The sequence below is a fragment of the Leiobunum rupestre genome, chromosome 9, assembly GCF_980474605.1.
Source record: "Leiobunum rupestre chromosome 9, qqLeiRupe1.1.hap1, whole genome shotgun sequence".
In the NCBI taxonomy this organism is placed as follows: Eukaryota; Metazoa; Arthropoda; class Arachnida; order Opiliones; family Sclerosomatidae; genus Leiobunum; species Leiobunum rupestre.
Window position 1 is genome coordinate 49,187,734 of NC_143392.1, and position 23,831 is coordinate 49,211,564.

The 23,831-nt window shown below is 35.9% G+C and overlaps 1 protein-coding gene across 1 annotated transcript in view; it reads right to left on the bottom strand.

The window, feature by feature from the left end:
• The window catches only part of LanA (laminin subunit alpha), a 78,796-nt gene that overhangs the window by 19,583 nt on the left and 35,382 nt on the right, over positions 1 to 23,831 (bottom strand). Inside the window, exons 19-52 of the mRNA XM_090159522.1 lie at positions 23,486 to 23,656; positions 23,205 to 23,405; positions 22,807 to 22,936; positions 22,061 to 22,389; positions 21,132 to 21,202; positions 20,923 to 21,067; positions 20,639 to 20,779; positions 20,390 to 20,578; positions 20,114 to 20,215; positions 19,971 to 20,054; positions 19,695 to 19,813; positions 18,820 to 18,934; positions 18,127 to 18,240; positions 17,260 to 17,387; positions 16,875 to 16,961; positions 16,593 to 16,804; positions 16,028 to 16,128; positions 15,260 to 15,440; positions 14,132 to 14,275; positions 13,096 to 13,247; positions 11,916 to 12,020; positions 10,802 to 11,081; positions 9,494 to 9,687; positions 7,282 to 7,398; positions 7,057 to 7,217; positions 6,781 to 6,919; positions 6,617 to 6,710; positions 5,633 to 5,749; positions 3,876 to 4,061; positions 3,141 to 3,295; positions 2,612 to 2,782; positions 2,272 to 2,402; positions 856 to 1,003; positions 12 to 296 (exon numbers count right to left, since the gene is read on the bottom strand). Of these exons, the coding sequence (XP_090015648.1) occupies positions 12 to 296; positions 856 to 1,003; positions 2,272 to 2,402; positions 2,612 to 2,782; positions 3,141 to 3,295; positions 3,876 to 4,061; positions 5,633 to 5,749; positions 6,617 to 6,710; positions 6,781 to 6,919; positions 7,057 to 7,217; positions 7,282 to 7,398; positions 9,494 to 9,687; positions 10,802 to 11,081; positions 11,916 to 12,020; positions 13,096 to 13,247; positions 14,132 to 14,275; positions 15,260 to 15,440; positions 16,028 to 16,128; positions 16,593 to 16,804; positions 16,875 to 16,961; positions 17,260 to 17,387; positions 18,127 to 18,240; positions 18,820 to 18,934; positions 19,695 to 19,813; positions 19,971 to 20,054; positions 20,114 to 20,215; positions 20,390 to 20,578; positions 20,639 to 20,779; positions 20,923 to 21,067; positions 21,132 to 21,202; positions 22,061 to 22,389; positions 22,807 to 22,936; positions 23,205 to 23,405; positions 23,486 to 23,656 (5,199 nt within the window). The remainder of the gene's footprint in view (positions 1 to 11; positions 297 to 855; positions 1,004 to 2,271; positions 2,403 to 2,611; positions 2,783 to 3,140; positions 3,296 to 3,875; positions 4,062 to 5,632; positions 5,750 to 6,616; positions 6,711 to 6,780; positions 6,920 to 7,056; positions 7,218 to 7,281; positions 7,399 to 9,493; positions 9,688 to 10,801; positions 11,082 to 11,915; positions 12,021 to 13,095; positions 13,248 to 14,131; positions 14,276 to 15,259; positions 15,441 to 16,027; positions 16,129 to 16,592; positions 16,805 to 16,874; positions 16,962 to 17,259; positions 17,388 to 18,126; positions 18,241 to 18,819; positions 18,935 to 19,694; positions 19,814 to 19,970; positions 20,055 to 20,113; positions 20,216 to 20,389; positions 20,579 to 20,638; positions 20,780 to 20,922; positions 21,068 to 21,131; positions 21,203 to 22,060; positions 22,390 to 22,806; positions 22,937 to 23,204; positions 23,406 to 23,485; positions 23,657 to 23,831) is intronic.

The following is a 23,831-nucleotide window of genomic DNA, read 5'->3' on the forward strand; positions in this document are numbered from 1 at the left end:
TAGTTACTTACATCTTTTCCAACCAAGAACAACAGTCCATTGGCAGCGTACGTTTTGAACTTCAATGAAATGAAAGTTTGTTTTTCGAGATTGATCTTTCTTCTCTGGACGATGGCATAGCCAGTTCCTTTGAACCTGAGCCCAGTCGAGGATTCCTTGTAAATTAACTGACTGCGGTCGGTGCATCCGTCCAAGTTCTGAGCTACCAAGAAGTTCCAAGTACCTATCGGGGAATCTCCGAAGGACAACTCTTCCAAACAACCCTCGAACCTCCTGGTCGTTACGTCATCTGGTAGCTATATAAATATACATATTGACAAGGTATAAAAGAAAGCAGTTTGATTTATAATTGTATGTCCTATAAATAAGTTTGCATAGAAATATAAACATTTGCCCTGCCATAGATGCCATAGTTCAAAGGTTATGAAATTAATTAAGGTTAGCGCGTGTGAGTTTTCACAATCGCCTTTTTGGAATGGGATTAGAATAGAAAATATAGTTAAACACTGATGTAAGTTAAATCTCTATATGGGCGTACTGACCCATGTGGCTATTAGAAGTCTTAACAAGAATAATATTTTATTATTTTGCATTGGTTTAATTTATATTGCTTAAAATTTATAAATGAAATTGAATCCTATAAAAATGGGTAAGGATGGGATATAAAATTTAATATATCTCGGAAATCGTACAAAATTAAATTTACTAAAAAATATTTATAAATGGGATAAATAAAACAGTAAAACCTGGGCGTTTCGATAATACAAAATTGGAATTCCTAATTGCCTTATACAAATTAGTGAACCAGTTCTATCTCCTGGATCAAAACAACTGATAATTTTTCTTATTACATACCGCAATGCCCTCAGGAACACCTCCAACGAAGAATTTTGCATTTTGTGGATCAACGTCGAAAACGATGTTGGTTCCTTGCAACGAGCCCTGCTTGACGGAGTCTTCTTCTTCCTCGGTTCTCACCGTTACTTTCACTATCTTGGCCATTCTACGCGAGGAAAGGGTTACGATTATAACGAAGCTTAAGAATGTGACGGATGTAGAGTATCTTATGCGATATTAGTCAATGAGGACAATGTCGGGATTGGTTTCCATGCAAACGCATTGGGGCAAGGGTCCTCTTCCAAAGAAGCAGCTAAGCCAAGGCGACTGCGGATTATAATAACGTACAAATGTTTATTTTCAGTTGTCTATGAAATTCGACTTCTGGGCCTAATTTTCGCAGAGTTATGACAAACTTGAGCACCTCCAGCCGACACCCTACCTACGTAGGTAGAGCCAAACCCTTCAGAAAAGAATCCTAAAGGGGAACGACTGGCAAACAGCGATCCACGTTCGCCAGTAAACAGGGTCACTGCACCTGATACGGAGACCCGCCGCTCCACAACAGGCTACCTATTCCTTTGATGTGACGTGGATGCCTGGACCCTCTCCGTTTGCCTGAGCTAAAACTCAATTTCCGGCCTCTACTTGACCGAAGTCGGAGGTGGATTTTGGCTAGCATCTTAAAGTGTGCCACCTCCCTTATGGGTTAAAAGAGCCGGACCCCGAGTCACTGGTAAAGCCACCACTTATTGCACACCGTGGCCCATACTTGAAGGGGATAAAGAGAAGTGTTCCGAAAATTTTGGAAGTGTGCATCTGTTTCTTTAAAATATTATGACACATATACACTGTGCCAGCGTCCGTCGTACTGATAAAAATTCGGCTTTCGAGAGAGAATACGAGAGTTATTTCAGCTCGGGACGAGGTGAGGTAAATGTCGCGAAGAACCGTCTTTGGCGACATTTTAGAATAAAAATATTAATGGTAAATTGGCGAGTTTAATAAAATATTATGTAAATTAATATTGTTTTGGTCATTTATAATGTTACAGGGAGAAGGGGACGGGTAACTGAAATATTATGAAAGATAAAAGATACTTCATAATTTTAATAGTGTTTTCTACCAATTGTTTAATTGGGCTCCCCCTATTCCTTCGGTTTTCCCTTTCCAAAAGAACTTGTTGAGGTTAAAGTTAATAGTAAGTGTAGGGAGCATTAAGCGCGCGTGGCATGAACGGTTCCCCCCCCCCTTCTACGCATTGTAAGCCGGCCACATGATTTAAAGGCATTAAAAATAACTTGGGCATAAGTTGTGAATTGGCTACTATCTTTATTATGAGACACAGTAATTTAAAACGGGCTACGTTACGAGGGCGAGGTGGCAGTCGAACACATTTTCATAATGGTAATCAGTATTTCAAAACGACTTTACCTTTCAACTTTTACTTGATGCCATAAGCCATCCGCCACGTATTTTTCGTTGAGTATTTGCTCCGTTCGTCCACCGAGACTCATGTGAACCACAACGTAACCGGCACGAATTTCAATCGAAAGGAATTCATCCTTGTTTCAAAATAAAAAACAAGTTTTAAAATGATTAATCAAACTAGCCTTTTAAATTACCATAAAAAAACCACACAGCACGCTAATAAGAAAGCTAGTAGCGCTTATCTGCCAGATTTTCGTGAGCCAAGAAGATTTATTTTCTTAACAAATTTTCACTTTGGCCACTAAATAGGTCTACATTAATATGAAATAACAGGGATCAGTACCTTTCTATTTTGCTTCTTTAGGTTTCCGACGTAAGCGAGAAGTCCTTCACTTCTCTGCGTTAAGAAGTACAGTGAAAGGGCGGTATGCGTGGCTGATTTCTCCTTCTTCAGGGCGTCCGGGTTTCTGATCTGAAGAGTGGTGTTTTGGTAGAACCGCATTCCAAGTTTGATCTGAAAATGACCAAAATATTTTATGAAATGGCTTATTTTGAAAATATTTTTTCTTTTTTGAGCTTTGCTTGACCACTCTTATGACTGCAGCTAATTTGATATTTAAAAATTAATTATTTAAATCATTAAATCCATCTTGCATCAAAACAACTAAAATAAAGGCTAAATCGAAGTTTTCTGAAATGTCATAAAAATAAGGAGCATAACAAGTAAAACTTGCTAGCTGTCATGGAACCTAGCCTTGTACATCCCTAATTATATAAATACAGCCCCAGAGAACCAATCAGAATATAAACAGATAATTTACCGATGGTTAATTTACTGGCGTTTTACTTATAGAGTAGAATGTTTTCCTTACAGTGTTAGCTTCCTGTCTGGCAAGTGCTACTTTGTGCTTGAGCTCAGCAATTTTGTCCGCAATATCGTCGATTGCTCGGTTCATGGTTCTTTCCTTGGGAAGCAATCTTCCGATGTATTGATTAATTTCCGGAACAATTTCTTTAACTCGGCTCACTAGAAAGATATGATGTAGGCCGTTTAGCATTATTCTATAATAATTTACATCATATGTGGAGTGACGTAGCACATCAAAAAGGATAAGCGCCCCTACCGAGAAAAATTCACAACTCAAAATAAATGAGCACGCGCAAGCCCTACGTATAAATACTGTACCGACAAACTTATGTAAAACATAAGTAATAGATGACCAACATTATTAGTATGTATTTTCTTTAAACTTATAAATCCAATTAAAAATGATATATATTTAATTAATTATAAATTTAATAAAATTGCATTTTTGTTTTAATGCAGTTACATTATCGAACGTTAAGGCTAGGAGTAGGGGCGTTCAGGGCAAATGAAGGTCGCACATATTTTTAAAGATACATTTTAGAGAAAACATTAACGCTGATAATGACATCCACAATGCGTTATATTTGATACAATTCCCATGTACCGAATTTCACTTTATTCCGATATTAACAAACTCATTTGATCCCAACTTAATTGGTTTAAACTGGATATGTATTGAACCAAATAAGGGCATTGATCATGTCAGTTTCGTAAGCGTCTCAATGCAAATCTAACGTACCGTAGTTGTTAGACCCTCGAATGGCTTGATCCACGTCGTCGTGGTGCCTCGATTCGTCATCAGTTTGCCTTTTCTTTTGCGGCAGGGCGTTCAAGATGTCATCTACGCTTTCAAGTGTATCTGTATCAGTTGCTTTGGATCTTGACGAAGCATCCAGAGAGGCTTGTGCTTTCTCGGCAGTATCACCTTTTCCCAACATACGAAAATAGAGGTTACTACCAAACCTTAGAAAATATATTAAACTAACTCTTTAACTAATAAAGGAATTAAAAAGAGTAACAACCGCCTGCGCTTTGTATTCCACTTACATATACGGAGCTATACGTTGTTTTTGCTTATGATAGTTAATCAAATTTAATTCCAAATTGATCAGATTCCACTCTGATTATGATCCGAAATACGATTCAAAAAGTTTTAACCAATTGCAATACATAAAATTAAATTTTTTATAACGATTTTATACAAAAAGGATTTGTTTCGAACTGAATGTATCTTGATTACAGATGAATTTAAATTTGGACATTAGCTTAAGTCACAGTGATTTTCGTAAGTGTTGAAGATTACGATAAGACTTTTTATGTGTATGTAAAAACCATCCACGTTACGATGTTTTCTCAAGGTTATGTCAGATTAGAATCTGCCTTGTTTTTTATTGTACAATATCTATACTCGCCGGGAGCTCATTTACAATGTGTGTCACTTGTGTTCACTTAGCAGCTCATTTCATGTCGCAATAGCGCACTAGCTATCACTTCATTTAATATGTTGTTCTTATAAATAAATAACTTTCAAATTTAATTTATTACTTTTCTGGATACTTAGATTAAATACCTCAATAGTAGGGATTCTCAAACAAACTTATTTAAACTTTTTAGGATAAATATGTGATAATGAGACTTTGAAATGCTACGAAATAAAATGAAACTCGTCAAATAAGCTAACCCAATCGAGTAATTCATAAATGGGATGTCCAAGATCTGGTCCCTCTTGGCCTCGGTAACACAATGCTAGTGGCGTTGGGACGGTTAAATAAAACACCTCCTATTTGCTTACTAGTTCATGGTACCCGTGGATCGTCTCAACATATTCGCTAAGTGTAAATAAATACGTTATTTGTTTTATTTTTTTATCATAGGATTTTAATACAAGGCCGCGTAAGCAGATGTTGAGACCCAACAAAGTATAACCGGTTGACAATAAGCATTTTATATCCCCCCTAAATTAACTCAGAAATCCTGATTTTTTTAATCCGTGCCTTTCGAAAGTGTGAGCCCAAGGCATTTGCCTATATTGCCTAGTAAGTAACGTGGCCCCTGTTTTAGTATATTTTCGATATAATAATTTTGAAGGTGAACATCAAATTTTACTTAAGATCACCCACTCGCGCCACTCGATGTTCAATTTAAAACCGCCTATACGATTCAAAACTGCAGATCGAAGTAAGAGGTCGGCGTTTGGATAACAATTAACCGTTTGTTTGGATAATATCTATAAATAAAAATTATCCAAAAAATAATCAGTTATTTTTGGCTTTTTCCCATATTAAATCGTTTTTGTCCATGGATAATATCCACGAATAAACGGTTAACCGCAATTTTTATGATTAAATGAAATTTTGCCAGTTAATTTATCTGCTCCGCCGATCTCTAAATTAAACGGTCGTGCAATTCATGGAGCAATCTGAGCGTAATTATTACTCTCAAAGACAGGATGTAAAAAAAAACCATTTGATCTATAAGAAAAATAGTCAATATCACCTTTCGGAATCCTCCTTAGCTCGTTGTTCACAATATCCAATCCTCGTTGAGCAGCGCTGTTTTGTTCTTCCAGAAGTCTAACAGTGGCATCGAACTTCCTTAAGCGGGGTTGCAGTTCTACGACAAATAAGAAGAGTACAACATGAAACACAAACCAGAATGTGGAAGAAAATATGAGAAAATCACCGTCGAATAAGAAATACAGATATTTAAATGAAAGCATATTAAAAGAGTGTGTAAAATTCCACATCTCAAGTGCATCAACGAACTTATCATTTCTGACACCATGTGAACAGAAGCTAGTAATGATTGGCGGTAGTCACGTGAGAAATGAAGTTATGGTCAGTGGCGCAGTCCTAAAATAAAAAGAACCGGGGCGCTACCTGGGTACAGCCTACTTCGATTGCGCGCGAAATTGAAGTTGGCTGTACCGGCCCCTATAAATGTACGTCCAACTTCGATTTTTAGCGTGATCGAAGCTGGCTGTACCTAGGTAACGATTTGAAATTGTTATGGTATTTTTCTGCGGGCAAAATTCATCAGAAAATTAACACACCCTTTATTCTAGAAAATTGATATACGAAATAGAAGCAAGGCGTGCCCTGGCAAGCTGAAAAAAAGAGCCAGGGTCCGCCCTGGCAAAATGGAAAAACCAAGGCGAGGCGGGGACCTGCCTTTGAAAAAAGCACCGGGGTGACGCCCTGCACCGTCCTGGCCCAACTACACCACTGGTTATGGTTCGTCTTAGCAAACGATTGTTTGATTTATTTTCCATTCCTTTTAAGGGAGACGTCCAAAGTCAATCTAGACCAGTTATCTTATTGCGAAAAACCTATAATCTAGCTTCAATCTCATAAACGTGGCAGACTCTTAATTTTATTTCAACAATAAACCTATTTCATTAGCGGTGATCAGTATTTTTAATCTGATACCACAGTCTCTTTCTATTCCGGTATTAATGGTTCTGTTAGATTTTTAACAAACCTATTTCAGCTTTAGCTTTTAGGTCTTCAGCTTCAGTGAGTAGAGCATCACTCATACTCTTCGAAGAGTTCACTAGATCAATCAGTCCTTCATACTAAAATGTAAAAGGTTATGGCATTAACAAAGATTCTTTGCGTATTTAATATTTGCTTAATGATATGTACTTCAGGCGCGAGACTTTCAGCTGTAACAAACGCCTCTTCCGCTTCAATATTAGCTTCTTCGGTATCATTAACAATTGTCTGGTACGCTGTTCCGGCTTTAACCGCGGCTTCTGATGCCTTTTTCGTATCAGCTAACAGTCTGTTGGATGAACGAATTTTGAAAGTCGCGTATTAGGAAAGCCACAAGTTAATGAATTACATTTAAATGTTTTTTGCTCGGGTCCTAATTTTTAGGGTGTTAAGTGACATTAACTATAAAACTGGGAAACTACGTACGAGTTAAGAACAGCCGCTCGTTGTCTCAATCCTTCAGCGTGGTCTTCTGCACGTTTAACCAAAGGTTCAGTAATACTTAATTCTTCTCTCATATTTTCTAAAAACGTTTCCAATTTTTTTATGGCATCGTCAAGGTCATCCAAATCTTGTTTAATCTTAGTCTAAAATATGTAATTTTATAAATTTAGATGATTAGTTGATACGTGAAAAGTTTTAAATATTAACTTCATAAGCGTATCCGGCGTCTTTCAAAAACTGTTTTGCTTGTTCCAGGAAATCAGTGGCGGTGTCCAGCCATTCGTTAGCAGTACCAGAAATTTCGTTGATGTGCTCTATTGCATTCTGAAAAACAAATATCAATTAAATTTCACTTGATACCATTAGACATCGATATTAAGCGCGTTTTTAATTAATGGCAGGAGAAATTTCCGCGGATGCTATGAAAATTTGTCCGAATAACTTTTAAAATCGCAAAATATGCGAATTGCATAAAATCTGCACACGACCAAAACATTTGGTGTTTGAACAATACTATCGGCCTAATGCAGTTACAATCTAAAATAAAATGACTTAAGTATTTTTTTCTTAATTTGGGGCTACGCTCCCCAAACTTCCAGTGCAGTAGGCCAGTGACAAACCGTCTGCTTACCCCGCCACGGGGAGACTTCGGAACTAAGAACTCATATTACAGGTAAGTCATACCGTATGGTTATCATGCCAAAATAGGTAAGCGATGCCAAACTTGTTTAAACACTTTTTGATATGTTTATATGAGAGTGGCAAAGTGTTAGGTCAAAATATTAATAAATTCATTTAAAAATTTTGAAGTAAGCCCTATTTATTCCGAAAACTCGAACTAAAAATTGCTTATTAAGTGATTCTCATGAAAATATCGCACGGACATTTGAGTACACATGATTCCCCGATGTATTAACTATTTAAAAAATTTTGAACAATTGAACTGAACGTACCCAAGAGGAATTTTACCGGTAAATGAATTTTTCGAGTTTCCTGCTTTTAGAAATAAATAACCGAAACGCGAACACTTTAATTTTTAGACAAACCGAATTTTTCGAGTTTCCTGCTTTTGTAAATAAATAACCGAAACGCGAACACTTTAATTTTTAGACAAACCGAATTTTTCGAGTTTCCTGCTTTTGGAAATAAATAACCGAAACGCTAACACTTTAATTTTTAGACAAACCGAATTTTTCGAGTTTCCTGCTTTTGGAAATAAATAACCGAAACGCGAACACTTTTATTTTTAGACAAACCAAATTTTTCGAGTAACCTGGTTTTGGAAATAAGGTAGCGAAACGCGAAAGATTTATTTTTGATAAAATAACTCTTGGGTTTTTTAAGATAATGTACAAGATTATTGAAAAAATTTCGATTTTAAATCTATTGTTTAAAATATATAAATACATCGGGGAGTGTGTGTACTCAAATGTCCGTGATATCTTGTTTTTAGAAAAGTATTGAATATTTTGCGGAGGATCCCCAATTATGGTTCATACGGTTAAATGGTCCATCTTGAATTTAAACGTTTTTTAGTATTGCACATTTTTTTACTTCAAACCAATTATTGCATATAAAGATGTTCAATTTTAAAAATGTAATTTACCAGAAGCCTATATGATTTGGCAAAATATATTTCCGGGTATCATAAAATACAAATATACATATAATTTATATATAAATATTTGTATTTTATTTCATGGTTTATTAAGTCAAGTGGTCAAACTGTAATAGTTGGACCATTTGACCTTATAAACCTTCAAAAAAATTAATACTTTCTTACGTAGTAACAGAACTAGATCGCCAATTGATTAGCACATAATTTTTTTCGTACTATACTCCACAACATGAACCTTTTTATGAGAGTCACTTAAAAGCAGTAGGGCTATTTTTATTTTCGTTCGAGGACTCGAATCTTCAAACTCCACGGGGTTTCCTTCCAAACAGTCCCAAAAACTAATTTATTAATATTTTGACCGAAACATCTGCCAATCTTAGTTATATAAGTACAGAAACATGTGTGCAAATTTTGGAAACACAAACAATTTGCCGTAAGGTCCGGTTATAAATTCGAGCAGAAGTGTAAAACAGACCAGCCCGTAGCCAGAAATGTTAGCTTTAGGCGGCAATGTTTTTCTGTATACGCCGGTATACGCATACTGATTTTTATTCTGTAACACGAAAAATTAATATAAATTTTACTTAGTTTATAGTGAAAAAAGATTTAAATGGACAATCTAAACAAATGAATTTTCCTTTGAAAAAGAAGGTTTTTGTTTCGAGGAAGTACTGAAGTATCATAAAAAAATAGATAAATTTGTGAAATTTTAGCTTTATCATTATCTCTATTTGCCCGTTTGAGGAGAACACTAAATATAAACGCGTTTAAATCTTTCCACATAAAAAAATGGCTACTAACGTCGATGTTATTTTTGGCGTTATTACTCCTGGTATTGAGATGATTAGCATCGTTGGTGAGACGAGCGGTTTTGTCGCAATGATCACGTAGCTCTCGCAGCAAATCTTCCAATCTGTTGTGTTCCGCCAGAATTTCCTCGTACCTGTCCTTGTTGAAAATGGAGGGATCTCGGAACATTTTCACCTCGGCGAGAACTGTGGCCAAAAACCAATCTTGGGATAAGAACATCGATTGCCCGTTTCAACTTCACGCGGAAGGAAATGAACCGCATTTCACGTTACGTAATAAATTAGACCAGAAGTTATTGATAAATATCTAACGAGTGACGTCTTCATAAAATCTAAACATTTACCTACAAGTGCTCGAAAGGGTGCTTAACCGCGGAAAGATACGTAACATTGTCTGTGGCTCAAAGTGAACCAGTTGTAATACTCCCGAGCACCAAATAATTAGAAAGGGAATAGCAAATCTAGCTTAAATAAATAATTGGGAATTTTGCTATTACTATTAAGCCCCTTAATTTCCTATCTACCGGACGCGTTATCATTCGTAAACAAAGCAAATCCAAACCACGTAATATAAATACGTATTTTACTTATCATATTTAAAGTTTAGATAAATTAGCCATTACCCATAACTAACTTACTTAAAATTATAAAAAGAAATTTCACCGTTTTCACTTTAATATGAGGAAATTTCAAACTCATTGCGTTTCTTCGAAATTTTAATGGAATTATCCCAAATTTCTACTGAAATATTTTTCCATACATGGGAATAAAATAAGGACCACCCTAATGAGGATTGTTCTCTAATCCAATGTGCACGTTTTACCCTAAATGTAGTCTCCTATTATGGCCATATTAATTACTCTATATTGAAAACTATTAATTTTATGACTATTCGTTAAGCGGCAGTAATTACGCTTTCTTCTTGTCAAACGTAAAATAGAGAGACGTAACCGGAGTTCGGTGTTTGATTAGAAGTTTAGATTGGAGCTTCTCTATTGCTGTAACAACTAAATGGTTTATCTTAGATTAAAACGCGAATACCTTTTTTCCCAGAACAGGCCAAAAGTATTTAGTTTTCACTAAATAACATTTAGCCCGGCTATGTTACACTAACCGGAACAATTCGCCAGGATGGTATTGAAACAAAATGATGTCAAAATACTGTACTAGCTACTCCACCTTGAAATCTCAATAAAAGCGAAATTATCCACTTAAGGCGTCTTTAAAATATTAAATTGCATGCCTATTCGGTTCATTTACTTCTAACAACAGTAAATAAAAGGTTCTGCGTATATCTTACGATCTTGAGCTAACTGCATTTCGTCGTTGGACTCGTTCTTGTCTTTTTCAAAATCTTTGCTCTCAATTTCCTGAAGAATTCTTTCCGCTTCGTTGACGAATCTGTCAACATTGGGTCCCGAATCAGACTCGAGGCCATCAGCGATTTTCACCACTTCCCGGACGATAGCCTGCGCGATCCTAGCTGCGTTCTCCACAATTTTCTCCACTTCGAGAGCTTCTTTCCGGGTCACGTCTGCGCTAATGGCCTCCTGATTGGCCGATTCGTTAGCCGCTGTGGACTGAAACAAACCGATTTCTGTTAGAAAGTCTGAGTGCGATATTACACAATATCAAGAACTTATGAAGGTTACTGAGAATGTGTGGGACATCCCGATATGGGTAGCAAAACTATTACCTAATGCAAACTAAAAATAGTAATGCCTATGGTCGGGGTCTTGTTATAAAAATGGACACAATAACTTAGAATCAATTAACAATTTTTCGATTTAAAAGTCATAAAGTGGTTTAAATTATCTTTTGTGAAAGGTTTATCGAAACACAAAGACGTTCTTACGACGAACATTGCTACTATGCAATTATGAAATTACCCTATATTCGTTTGAGAAACAAAGTAGGCAATAAATAATGACAACGAGCCAGGAAGGTAGACCCGTATGATCTCAGTACACTAAATACATTCTGAACACCAAAGCCTGAACTAGAATAGAAAAGTGCAACCGATTAAAATTTGGTCTATAAAAAGTATGAAATAGATGTAAATGGTGTGACGATTCAAGTGAAGATAATCTGCAGGATATTACTTTTGGTATCCTCAGGAAAATGGGAGAGGAATAGAGAGAACGACTGAAGTGTTAAGCGATCTAAACGTTTAGGGAATGTTTCTCGGACATGTTTGAATGTCGAGCTTTCCACTGCCATGAAAGTTCTCTTAATGCGTTCTTTCGTTGTCCTAGTGCGTTTTCTTTATTGACGAGAGCCATCTTAGCAATAGTGATTTAGGTGTTTATAAAGCCAAGCGAGTGTTTGTGTCTACGTCATTATGTTATTACCGTATATTTCTATTGATTGATGTGTCACTCGTGCGGCAATTTGAAAAGTAAGATAATATTTACTTTGCGCATAACGTGATCAGTATTATCCTCCAGATCTTGCAAGTCAGCCTCCAAAGGACTCAAATTGAGAGCGGTTGGATCGGAAATGTATTCGTCAACAATCGGCTTAAATTAAAAAGTTAAATTAGTAATAGTTGAAGTGATAAATCTACAGAAATTAGGTCCCACTTTTTTTTAGAGTAGGAGTTGGTGAAATCTACGATTCAACTTTTCAACCGTATAAATCGAAAAAATTTATAAAAGCGGTTTCCAATAATTGCTACAATTTTAACCACGTGTTTAATCAAACAACGTACAAACTTATTTTTCAATTTCAAATGATTTTTACAAGTTAGTCTAATTTGTATACACACACTAGTTCAGAGGTGTATATCTAAACATACATGATTTAAATAAATTGTTTACATCGTTTTTACGGAATTATAAAAAAAATAGAGAGCAGAGAAAATAAGGTATATAATTTGATTTATTGCTTAAATATCACGTTTGTATCATTTTTTTGGAACAAACACAAACCATATTTTGAGTCGACATCGCCCTCTATGACAGTAAAGTTTTCCGATAACGTTACTAACCTAACTATAAAACTTTCTTGAAACTTAAAACCTACTAGAAATACTGTCACTTAAAGCTTAATTTTTATATGCAAACCTAAAACTGGTTTATTGTGTCAAATTTATGATACACTCTTATAAATACTATCTTAACTAGTCGTAATTGTACCAATCCCCCATGTTTTATTATTGATTTGAATGGGATACTGTCAAATCGAATAGTTTATAAGTCGATATGATCAGAACGCCGAAACGGATTTTCGGCCGCGTTATCCGACTGCCATATTTTCAGAGAGAAGTGCTGCCAGACAAATTTTTCGAAAATATTTTTATACGTTGATGTATGAAAAATAGACCGACGATCACGTGATCCAAGATTTCCCGCGAAAAACGCCGCAAATTTGCGAGACTTGCGCGGCGTACATATCAACTAAGACTATTCGTTAAATTAAATTCCTGTCGCTTAAAACAATTTATTTTTATATTCTCATTTTCGGTCTTTTCAAACCTTTAGTCAAAGGTTTTAACTTCGCTATAAGAAAAATAGATCCCCTACATGTTCATGTTATAAATTAATAATGAATGCTGTCAAATCGGAAATCATTTAATGCCAAGTAAATGCTCACTCTCAACTCGTTGACGCTGTTGTTGACGTTCTCCAGCCTTTTGTTGGTGAAATATGAACCCGAGATTTCTCCCAGCTCCTCGTGGAGTGGATCGAATATGCTCCTCAAATGGTCAGTTTCGTCCAACAACGAATGCACGCATGGTCCACATTCTAAACATTATCAATAAAACGTTTCGAAAATTATTGAAAAAAAAATTAAAGCAGATTTAGAAAATTAGCTCGAGCGTTTAGAAAAAGTAATTTATTTAGTATGTACTGTTTCGAAAAGGCTAACGAGTTTTATGCTTTTTTAAAACCGAACCAAGTTATGGTCGAACTAGTGTTGACCAATATCGTAATTTAACCGATATCGATACAGATTATTTAGCCAATATTTGAGATTCGGGAAATTATTACCGTACCATTACATAGCTTATGGGACGCGTGGGGTAAACACCGGAAGTAATCGTGGACCTGTGGTAGCCGAATAAGCAAAGCCAAAGGTCAAGGTTGTTTTTTAGACAATCAGTTTTAAAATATAAGGAAAAACAGAAAATAAATTTATCGGTTATTTTTAAAATCGGTATCGGAAAAATCAGTAATTTAGAGGCCAACCGATAAATCTAGAATATCGCGAAATCGGTAACCGAAACCGATATCATACCAGTTTCGGTCCATCGTTATAATAAAAAAATGCATCGATTTAAAAATAACCCGAATCCACTGTTTCGTAGCTATGCTTTTCGGAGAAAGCGACGTTTCCACCCCTTCAATTTATGCTTTTTCGATTGAACACATATGATTTACATGTAGGAAATAAACCACACTTCAGTAATATGATTTGCGAAAGTACAATGCCTGATGCACCATGAACTATTGGAAACGAGAATTGCATGAAATGGAAGTTACTTTACTATAGTTTATAAAACACTTAAATACTATCTGCTTTCGAAAAGCATTCCTAAATTTTATCAAGTTCTACGGTTGATGGGGAATAACTACGTAATTTTGAATAACCGTGGGTAAAGAACTGACGAAAAACCTTTAACACTTACCAAGACAACCTTGCTTTTTTACGAACACCCATCTGTAAGGGCAACTGTCGCACTTTTCGCCGATGACTCCCGGCAGACATTGACACTGTCCCGTTTGAGGATCACAACCAGCACCAGCAGAATACTTCAAATCGCAATCGCAAGCTGCATTTTAAAAGAATAGAAATAAAGTGAAATTGTTTACTTCCAATTCAATATGATCCTATCAGAATGGTGCAAGAAAATTTCCCATTTTGCTTTAAATCTTTTTGAAAAAACTAATTTGTTACCCATAGACCAAAACGATATTACGTTTTATCGGTAAAACGCATTTGATAAAGCATGTTCTTCTCTAATCCTCGGGTGTAAGAACATTAATTGAATCTGGGTGGAATCTAGCAACCAGCCTTGGGGGTTACTTTCTACTGATGAAGTTCTGTAGGACTAGATTGGTGTGCTGTTTATTTTAGTTGTGACGTAGTATTACGAAGGCCCTTAATTAAAATTCAATATCTTCTTGATTACTCAATCAAAATAGATTAAAATGAAATCAATTCGAAAGAATTAACTGGTTGACTTAGAAATGGTACGACACATCAGGTGAAGGTAATGGAAATATCTGTTTGGAACTAGGTCTTATCGGCCAATTTTATAACGATTCTACCTTTTACTAACGAAGATTATTTAATGGTCAACGGAAGAAGCATAGCACACGGCGAATAAAAAGTGGTATTTTAAATAAATGTGCAGGAGTCTTTTTTTAGTACATCGAATAAAATGCACAAAAAGCCTTATTAGTTCCACAACTGATGGTTAAATGGCACGCCTCCCTTTCCTAATCATAAACGTAACGAAATGATTGCAATTAATTTTACGCCAGAGAGAGACCAATGTAGTGATTTCTCTATCTCCAAAGAGACTCTGATTGCGTTTTGAGTTGGGTTAGATAGAACAAGCATGTTGCCTTCTTTTTGTCGTCGAAGGTTATCTGTTCTTACTACTCCCTAATAAGTTAGTTCTATAAAAACTTGTTGTGAATAACGGTAAAGATGAGTGTAGGGAGCTGTTGGCTTGCCACCACCTTCCTACGCATTGTAAGTGCTTTAAGTATTAACCTAGCTTATTAAAATTATTATTATTTTAACTTACAGATACATCCTTGCGATGAATATCTCCAGAAACCAGCATCGCAGACGTCGCATGTCCTCCCAGTCGCACCAGGTTGACACATACATTGACCAGTAACCAAATCGCACTGTTCATGAATTGACGCCGTAGCGCAGTGGCATCCACGGCATCCGTAACAGCTACTGAAATCGTAATGTCCGGGCTAAAGAAGACCACGGTTATTAATTAAAAGTTCAAAGCCATTGAAGAAAACATCTATAATTTTTCAGACAATAAGATATTTAAATATATTTTTTGATAAATTGGGATACACACTGATTCTAAGATAAAACTAAATTAATTTTAGTTGAAATTTACGTTCAAATCAGTAGAATTGGGGTATCCCGCTATAGGTTTTACCACGTTGTCCACCCTAAAACATCTATTATTCGTTTTCGAGATAAATCAGGTAGTTTTACTGAATTCAATCCAAAGATATATCTGGAATCAACTGAACCAGAGCCCGAAGGTTTATTTAGTTTTGGTGTAAAATCAACTATTTCTCATGTAAAAAACTGCTGGACGAAGTAGTATTAAATTAGAGAATTTTATTTCTTCAGTTTAACTAATTTGAGGAAAATTCATCGGGAAAAGGGTGGAAAAGATAAAATTTCACAAAAATTTTAACCTGTTCGAGACAAAAACAATAAATAAAATTAGTACATCCCCTCAAACTCCCATATGTTGCTAAGAAGTAAACTAATAATTTCCTTTTCATTTCAATGTTGATAGCAAACATAGGAAACATACCGCACATTGATCGCAGTGACTTCCAACGACGTTAACTTTGCATTCACAAATACCATCTCTGCTGTCACATCTGTGAGTTCCACACTCATCACAATCGCATTCTTAAAATATTAAATCAAATAGCTTTGATATAATTTTCATCGTCTTTCAATTTTGCATCAAATGAAAATAATTATATTGTTGAATATTTGGTAGCACTATCGGTCGGTCTCAAATATTCCATAAGGCCTAACGTATCTTATCAATGAAGTATTATACTAACTAGTTGCCAGCCGTGGCGCAAGTTTAGGCTCTATTAGTATATCAAGAGTGATAGGTAGTCAGAAGTTATTTCAGATATGCTTCAGCAGTTTGCTACGCTAATAGCTATGATTAGTTGACCATTTTTATGGCCTAGTTAAGAACTAGTCGTTAGTTAGTGAGCTAACTAAGCTACTTTATCTGATTTAACTGGGAATTGGTAATTATAGCCTTTGCTTATAGTAAGGCGTCGGCCTTACCCTAGCCATTTTACTAAGTACGGCTAGAACTTGTAAAGTGCTTAAAACGACTTGAAGATTCTTACGTTTACAGTCTTTTCTGTTAACAGCGTCTCCATGGTATCCAGGAGCGCACAATTCGCAAGCTGATCCGAAAGTGTTGTTTAAACAAAGTACGCATTCACCGGTATTAGAATCACAGCTTCCCGGTCGTTCTGGGTCTATATTTCCACTGCAGTCGCAAAGCTGGCAGCTACTCCCTGGTGTTTCAGGCGCCCCGAAATATCCAGCAGCACATCTATATTTTGGTTAACATTAATCAATTTGAACGTTACATTCTTAAAAATTAAGTAAATTATTTAACGTACACTTCGCAGCGTGCTCCATAATATCCTGGTTTACACTGGCAACTTATCTCTTTTCCACTTGGTGAAAGCTCGCAGCTCTCGGCGAAACTATTTGAAACATAATTAATGCTTTAGTATGAAAATATTTATTTCGAAGTGTGTAATGAATTTTTGAATGAGATTAAATAGAATACGCAGCGCTTAAGAGGTTTATGAAGTTAGTTATTTTTTTGCATGTCGGCCGATTTTCGAGGATTTCCAGAATTATTTTTCTTTGATTTTAAATCTTTCAGATTTAAACCGATTTTTTTTCACGAGAACTTGTTCTTTTAAAACCAAATAAAGTTTAGTAAAAAATGAAAAAAATTCCTTAATTTGCGTAATTGACAGAAAATATTTAACTTACTTGTTGGTCTCTATAGGCAAAGGACACGCGCAAATAAGACAGTCATAAGGTGATCCTTGAGTGGCGTCTCCATGGTAACCAGCAGCGCACATTTCACAATGAGTTCCAACAGTATAGTGCAAACAATCCTGAAATTACAGGAAAAAGTTAATAAAATAGTACAATTGTGGTTCATTGAGCGGAGCGAGCGAAGCTCTCACTGCAGCGACTTCAATGGAAAAGATGCCTGTCGTGCTGTTCGTCCGTCGCATCGCTGTAGAGTTTTAGGGGGCACGTAAATGGAGGGGAGCTACAGCGACTTCAATGGAAAAGATGCTGCCGTGCTGTCGTTTGGCTGTCCACGCGCAGCGTTAGGTGGCGCGTAAATGGAGGAGAGTAAAGAACCATTTCCTTATCCCCTTTTTAGCCTCTAACAACTGAAAGAGAATATCGCGGTGAACCAAGAGAAGGCGATCGTTGAAATTCACCTCTTTCTATCGTCTTTGCGTACAGCAATAATTAACCAAACTGTAGGTTATAGTTATATAACAGTACTAGGTAAGGATCAGTTTTCTCTATTTTCCTCGGTTATAAAACTCTTGACAGCCTTGCGACGCGTTTCGTATTTTAAGATAAAATTATTTTTCGTCTTCATTTTTCAGTCTTGTTTCTTCCGTATGTATTGATAATCCGGCTCTGTAGTTTTTATCGTGTTTTTGTCCATTATAAAATGTAGCTTTCTTATACTTAAAAGGTTTGAATCAAAGTAAAGGAGAAAAAACTCGTGACTTGAATTATACGCGAGCTCCGCTCAATTTTTGGTCGAGAACGCCCGTTTCGGGTTTTGAGACGCCCTACTTTACAATGCAAAAAGTTAAAAAATCTTACGTGACATTCTCCGGTTTCAACGTCACAACTGTCCGAATGTCCGTTGCATTGACAGGGTATGCAGAAACCCAGGTAAGGGCCGGTTTTTGCTCTATAAAATCCTTTAGAGCATTCCTTTTAAAAATAAAAATATAATATATTTTTAATTTAAAAACTCAGAGTACATGATATGACAAATATTTTTTTATAAAAGAATAAGTTTTAATTAAATTAAAGGTAATTCTCATCTCTCATTATGAGTTGCTCTATTTTTTGAGGAAAATTGAGCGGCAACACACCGTTTAAAAAAAATTACGAGAACCTATTTCACCGCTAAACAAATTAAGATTGGAACGCCAATTGCATTGCTCAAAAATGCGCAAACTGATATCGAGCGAAAAAGGCCTAGCTGCGCAGCTTTTTAACCAAAATTCCCATCACTGTTATTTAGTAACGATATTTTAATTACTTTATTAATTTCGAACCAGATTTTCAATGAAACTATGTTTTTATTGGAAAATCGAGAAGCAGATCACTGTTTCCTAATACTTAACCCAGTTATTTGTCCTTGAAAAAAATCGTAATAAACCATAATCAATGCGGCTTCTTTTTTAAAAAAATGTTTATTAATTTATTAAATAACTTAATGCAAACGTTTTGATTATAGGAGGTTAATCAATAAATCTGGATGAAATATAACAATCATTAACTTACTTCGCAAGACGTCCCTTTGTAATTTGGTGGACACTGACACTGTTCAACTCTAACAGCTTGAGGGGCGTCGGCCACGAAGTCCTCACCGGCTTGATCCAACAAAATATTGCTCAGACTGTTTTTCAAATGGAAAATGTTTTTATTTCCGTAATGGTATGATAATTTTTTATGAAGCGTAGAAATTCAAGGTAGCTATCAGGGTTGCTGATATTTTCATTAAAATTTAAGAAAATTTATTTATTTTGATTTAAACGCAAGGTTTTTTATTTTTATTTTTAACTGGCTTTGTAAACTACACTTTAGAAAAATCAAAATGAAATAAGTACTTTAAATTAATTTAGCTGAAAACTGATATTGCTTTCTGAACTATTTTTCCCGAACAAGTTGATTAAAATCAAGTTAAAATACGGGAAAAGGTAGGAACGTCTATAATAAAAAGGGCGCCAAAGTGAAAAATTTACGAAATACTAAAATTAACACAAAATTCGGACCAAATAGATCTAAGAGACAAAAACAAATTAAAAAGGAAGTAAAATAGCAAGAATTTGGAGGCCATCAGTCTCGCGCAAGGAATCGGGCTTGCGACTTTCTTAACCGATGAGAGAAGCTAACCCTAAACATTAAAAATTGCAAAACGCCAATTGTGGGATACTCGTATTGGTGGAGAATGAAATGTACGATAAGTTACACTTGATAAAACCACCTGTGGTTTTTAATCCATTTAAAATACGGAAATCGTAAAAACGTGTATAACTTTTATGTATTTATCCTTTTATTAACTTGATTAAAATCATTTTGTTTTAAATTATATTAATTAAATACCGATGATTTAAATGAGACTACCCTGATAGCAGTAATACGTTTAGTTGTATGACCTGATTTCGGTCGCTGGCTTGAAGTAGCACGTTCTGATGTAAATGGCTTCAAGATTCACAAGAACCATCATGAGTTGCTCGCGGGAAACTTCGTTGCCTGAAGTATGTCTGAATTCCCTCTGTTCTCGAAGTAAACGGTTTTTATTATAAACGTTAGAAAACGAGAGAAAGATCGTCTAGGTTTGTAAGCGCTTACTGATTACCCAACAAGATGCGGGCTTAAATGGTCTATTATAAACGTTGGTGTTGAAAATTGTAAATTAAAATAAAATATACCTCAACAATTCTAATGTTTATATCAAATGGTTGGTTCTCAACAGGTTGCTCATAATGATGGTGAACCACAGTCAAATTATTGCCCTAGAATGAAAATGTTCATATAATAAGCAATCTAAGGAAATGCATTTTCTTGTTATTACCGCTAGAATGATGTCACTTAGGCCGACAATAGATCCAATATCCTCCAAAGAATCCACACTGATTAATAAAGTGTACGTTAGATTACCTCCATAACTTGTAATCTGCCAAAATAAACAATATTTGATTTTGCGATGCAACAAGTTTTCGCATCTCTTTATGTGTAAACTGATTAGCTTTTTGGCAATAAATAATTAATTGTTTCGAGAAAAGCATCTTAGTTTAAATATTCCAAAGTTCTAAATTTCCGTAATTTCGTATCCTATGAGAATGCAAACCTTGTTTCCTAAATATTTAGCAGGGGCGGCGATGTACAAGTTGTTGGGGCAGCTGTAAGTGTCTTCACCCAGTGGCAATATTCTTATTTCGGATCCAGCGTTGGTGACTTCACCCTCGTTTTCTTCTTCTTTGGAAACGCCATTCTCCAAATCGACTGTGAACAATTTCCAACCTTCCAATTCGTAAATCTAAAGAAAACAATATTTTTAATTATAACTAGTTGATCATTAACGCACATATACAAATACCTGAGATATGTAGCGATAAGCACTGGAGCAACGGTCGGTCGCGCCGAAGCAGAAACACTTGGTACATCCCAATGGATTGTTTTCTTCCAGGAAAAATGTACCTGATTTACATTGATCGCAATAAACGCCATTGACATTCTCCTACAATAGTAAAAATAAGGATGATAAATAAAATGTTTTTTCTTAAAGCGATTGATTTTAATAAACACCAAAATCCTAGGTAAAATTAAAGGAATAATAATAAAATTAAGAAGAAAAACAAATTATAATGTAAGCGTGAGAACCTTGCAAAAACAATCGGATGAAAACTGATCGCAGATTCCTTCTTGGGTTCCTCTCAAGTCGCAATTACAGAGCTGACAGAATGGGAAAGACCAATATCCTGCTTGACAGTGGTCACACGTACGGCCGACAATGTTAGATTTGCATCTTTAAATAGTAACATATAATTAAACCAGATCTAAATATAAAATAGGCATGTTTAATAACTTACTGGCACTGTCCATCGGTAATATTACACTGCTTATTTCCTCTGAATACGCCTCGTGGATTACAGTTGCATTCCTACAATAACAAATATAATTTCAATAAAAATGAATAAATAAATGACAGATTTAACAATAACATTGAAAGGAAACTACCAAGGAAACTATTAAAACTGATCAATCTATTTCGAAAGCTACCATTATTATCATTTCACTTAAAAATTGTTGGAAATTTTACAAATTTGGAAAATGTGCAATGATGTCGTACTATTAATTCAATAAATTTTTAAATTAATCCACTTTCTAAATAAATATAAATATATTGGGTTTTTAAAATTAATAATAATAATAATAATAATAATAATCAGCTAGACTAATACCCAAGGCACCCCCTTAAGCCCAAGTCATCTAGCGACTTATAATGCCTTTTAACAGGTGGCCGGGTTACAATGCGTAGCACGGTGGTGGCAAGCCTTTCATGACACGCGAGCCAATAGCTCCCTCCACTAACTATTACCGTTAACCTCGAAAAGTTTTATGGGAAGGGGAAACCGAAGAACTCGGGGGAAAACCCATTTAACCATAGGGAAGAGAACTTGCGAACTCAACGCAGAAGGAGTAGTTCCGAGTTTTCACTCAGTGCCACAATTTGGGATCGAACCCGGCTCCTCTTGCTGCGAGGCGAAAGCGCTAACCACTCCGCCACCCCACTTGTTTACTGATAATTTGTTCTAAATTAACAAAACCCGAGAAAAGTCCAAAATATCTACTGCACGTATTTTAAAAATTCAAATATCGTTTATCCTCAATATCTGGCCTTCAGTCCATTTATTGTTTGTCTTATTTTCAAAAACGTGAACTATTTCTAATGAAAATGTCGCTAAACAGAACATTGTCAAATTGCCACGAGTAATCACAATGTAGCAAGTGAACTTACTTCACATCCGATGATTGGATCCAGGCCGTAGGTGAAATCGACGCACGTGTCACATTTCTCGCCCGTGACTCGTGGTGGGCAGATGCATTGTCCGGTAATGGGATGGCAGACGGAAGTGGATGGGCAGGAACACGGTTTGCAATCGGGGAACCCAAAGTATCCGGTCTTACACTGTGAACAGGTTCGTCCGATAGTGTTGGGTTTACACGGGCACTGTCCTCCGAATTCTTGGCACTCGAAGCTCGTCGACCCGTCAATGTCGCATTGACACGGCAGAGCCCCGTTGTTGTATTCGGAGGTCAACGAAAATAATGCATCGCGGCAGAATCCTTGAAATAAGTTAATTTTATAAATAATAGGGAAACGAGTGATGTTTGCAAGGGTTAATGACCAAAATATTTATTTAAATTCCGCTTGTAGTAGGTGCTAATATGAAACGTGCTTTTTTATTTTTTTAGTAATCATTCAATGTGTATTGCCCACCCTCATTCCTCAAAACGTACTCAATTTAAAGCAATTACTCTGATACAGACGAATTAAAAACCTAACGTTTGGTCGAGAGCATCCTGACTTTCACAAAACTTTGCGGACATATGGTTAAATTAACTAGGCTCCTGTGGACAAAGTGCTTTCTAAGATGCTCACCTAAAATTCTTAACGACATCCCTTGCAACCCTTTACATTCATTGCCAACAAAAGTTTAACTCAAAAGTATTTCCTTATAATCTCTAAGTCGAAGACCTTACCTTCAACGCCGGTGTCAATATTGAAACTATTCTGTCCACATTGAGTTAAAAATTCTCCAGCTTTATCTTCACGTTCTGATTGCAAAATCGATTCGTCATACTGGTCGGATGGAATTGCTAACACGTAGTCCTGAAAATGAAAACGTCTATGAGATAAAACGGCCTTACATTTCAAATAAAATATTTAACTGTGTTAATCGCAGCAAAGTAAGCTGCTTTCCATGTTAAGAAATCATTATGAGTATGGAGAGAAGAATTTATTAACAACTTATACTCATTTCTTAAGTTAAAAATTGTACTACCGTTACTATTTATGTAGGAAGAATCGTTCAAATTCATTAGCGTCAACGGTAAAATATAACATCTTTAATATTAATTAGTATTTGAAATCAACCTACCACCCAGACACTTTTATGATTTGGTTCTTTCAAGGACAGGACAAAATTCTTCAGAATTTGAAATGACGTAGTGTTGGACCCTTTGGCATTTATGACACTACGGCAACCTCCTCTACTAGGGCAGTGAGACAAAGGCAGCTTAGCTTCGTAGAACTGGCCATTTTGAATCAGCACGTTCATCTCGAAAGCTGGATGATGTGGCTAAAAATAAAAGCTACCTGAAAACCCTAGCTCTATTTGCAAAAACCGTGGTTGCAACAAACTATAGAGTTATATCTCACTTGATAGTAATGGACGACGAAGGTGTAGAAGCCAGTGTGAGGCACGTTGCCAGATACGTCAACCATAGGATCGGAGTGGTCGAGGTAGATCATTTTCGCGTCCGGGTCTTGTATATTCGGTGGATTTTCATCCGAAATCCTGTCTTCGTTGAATCCGCTTTCAAATTCAACCTAATAATGCGCACAAAAACACAATTTAACTTGAAAGTTTAGATCTCTGGAGCTAACATTAAAATAAAGGAAGCTACGTATGTTTTGAAATTAATAATCTACGTATAAACGAAAACTAATATTAATGACAGCTACATAAAGGAAAATTACGTGTGCTGAAAATGAGGAAGCCATG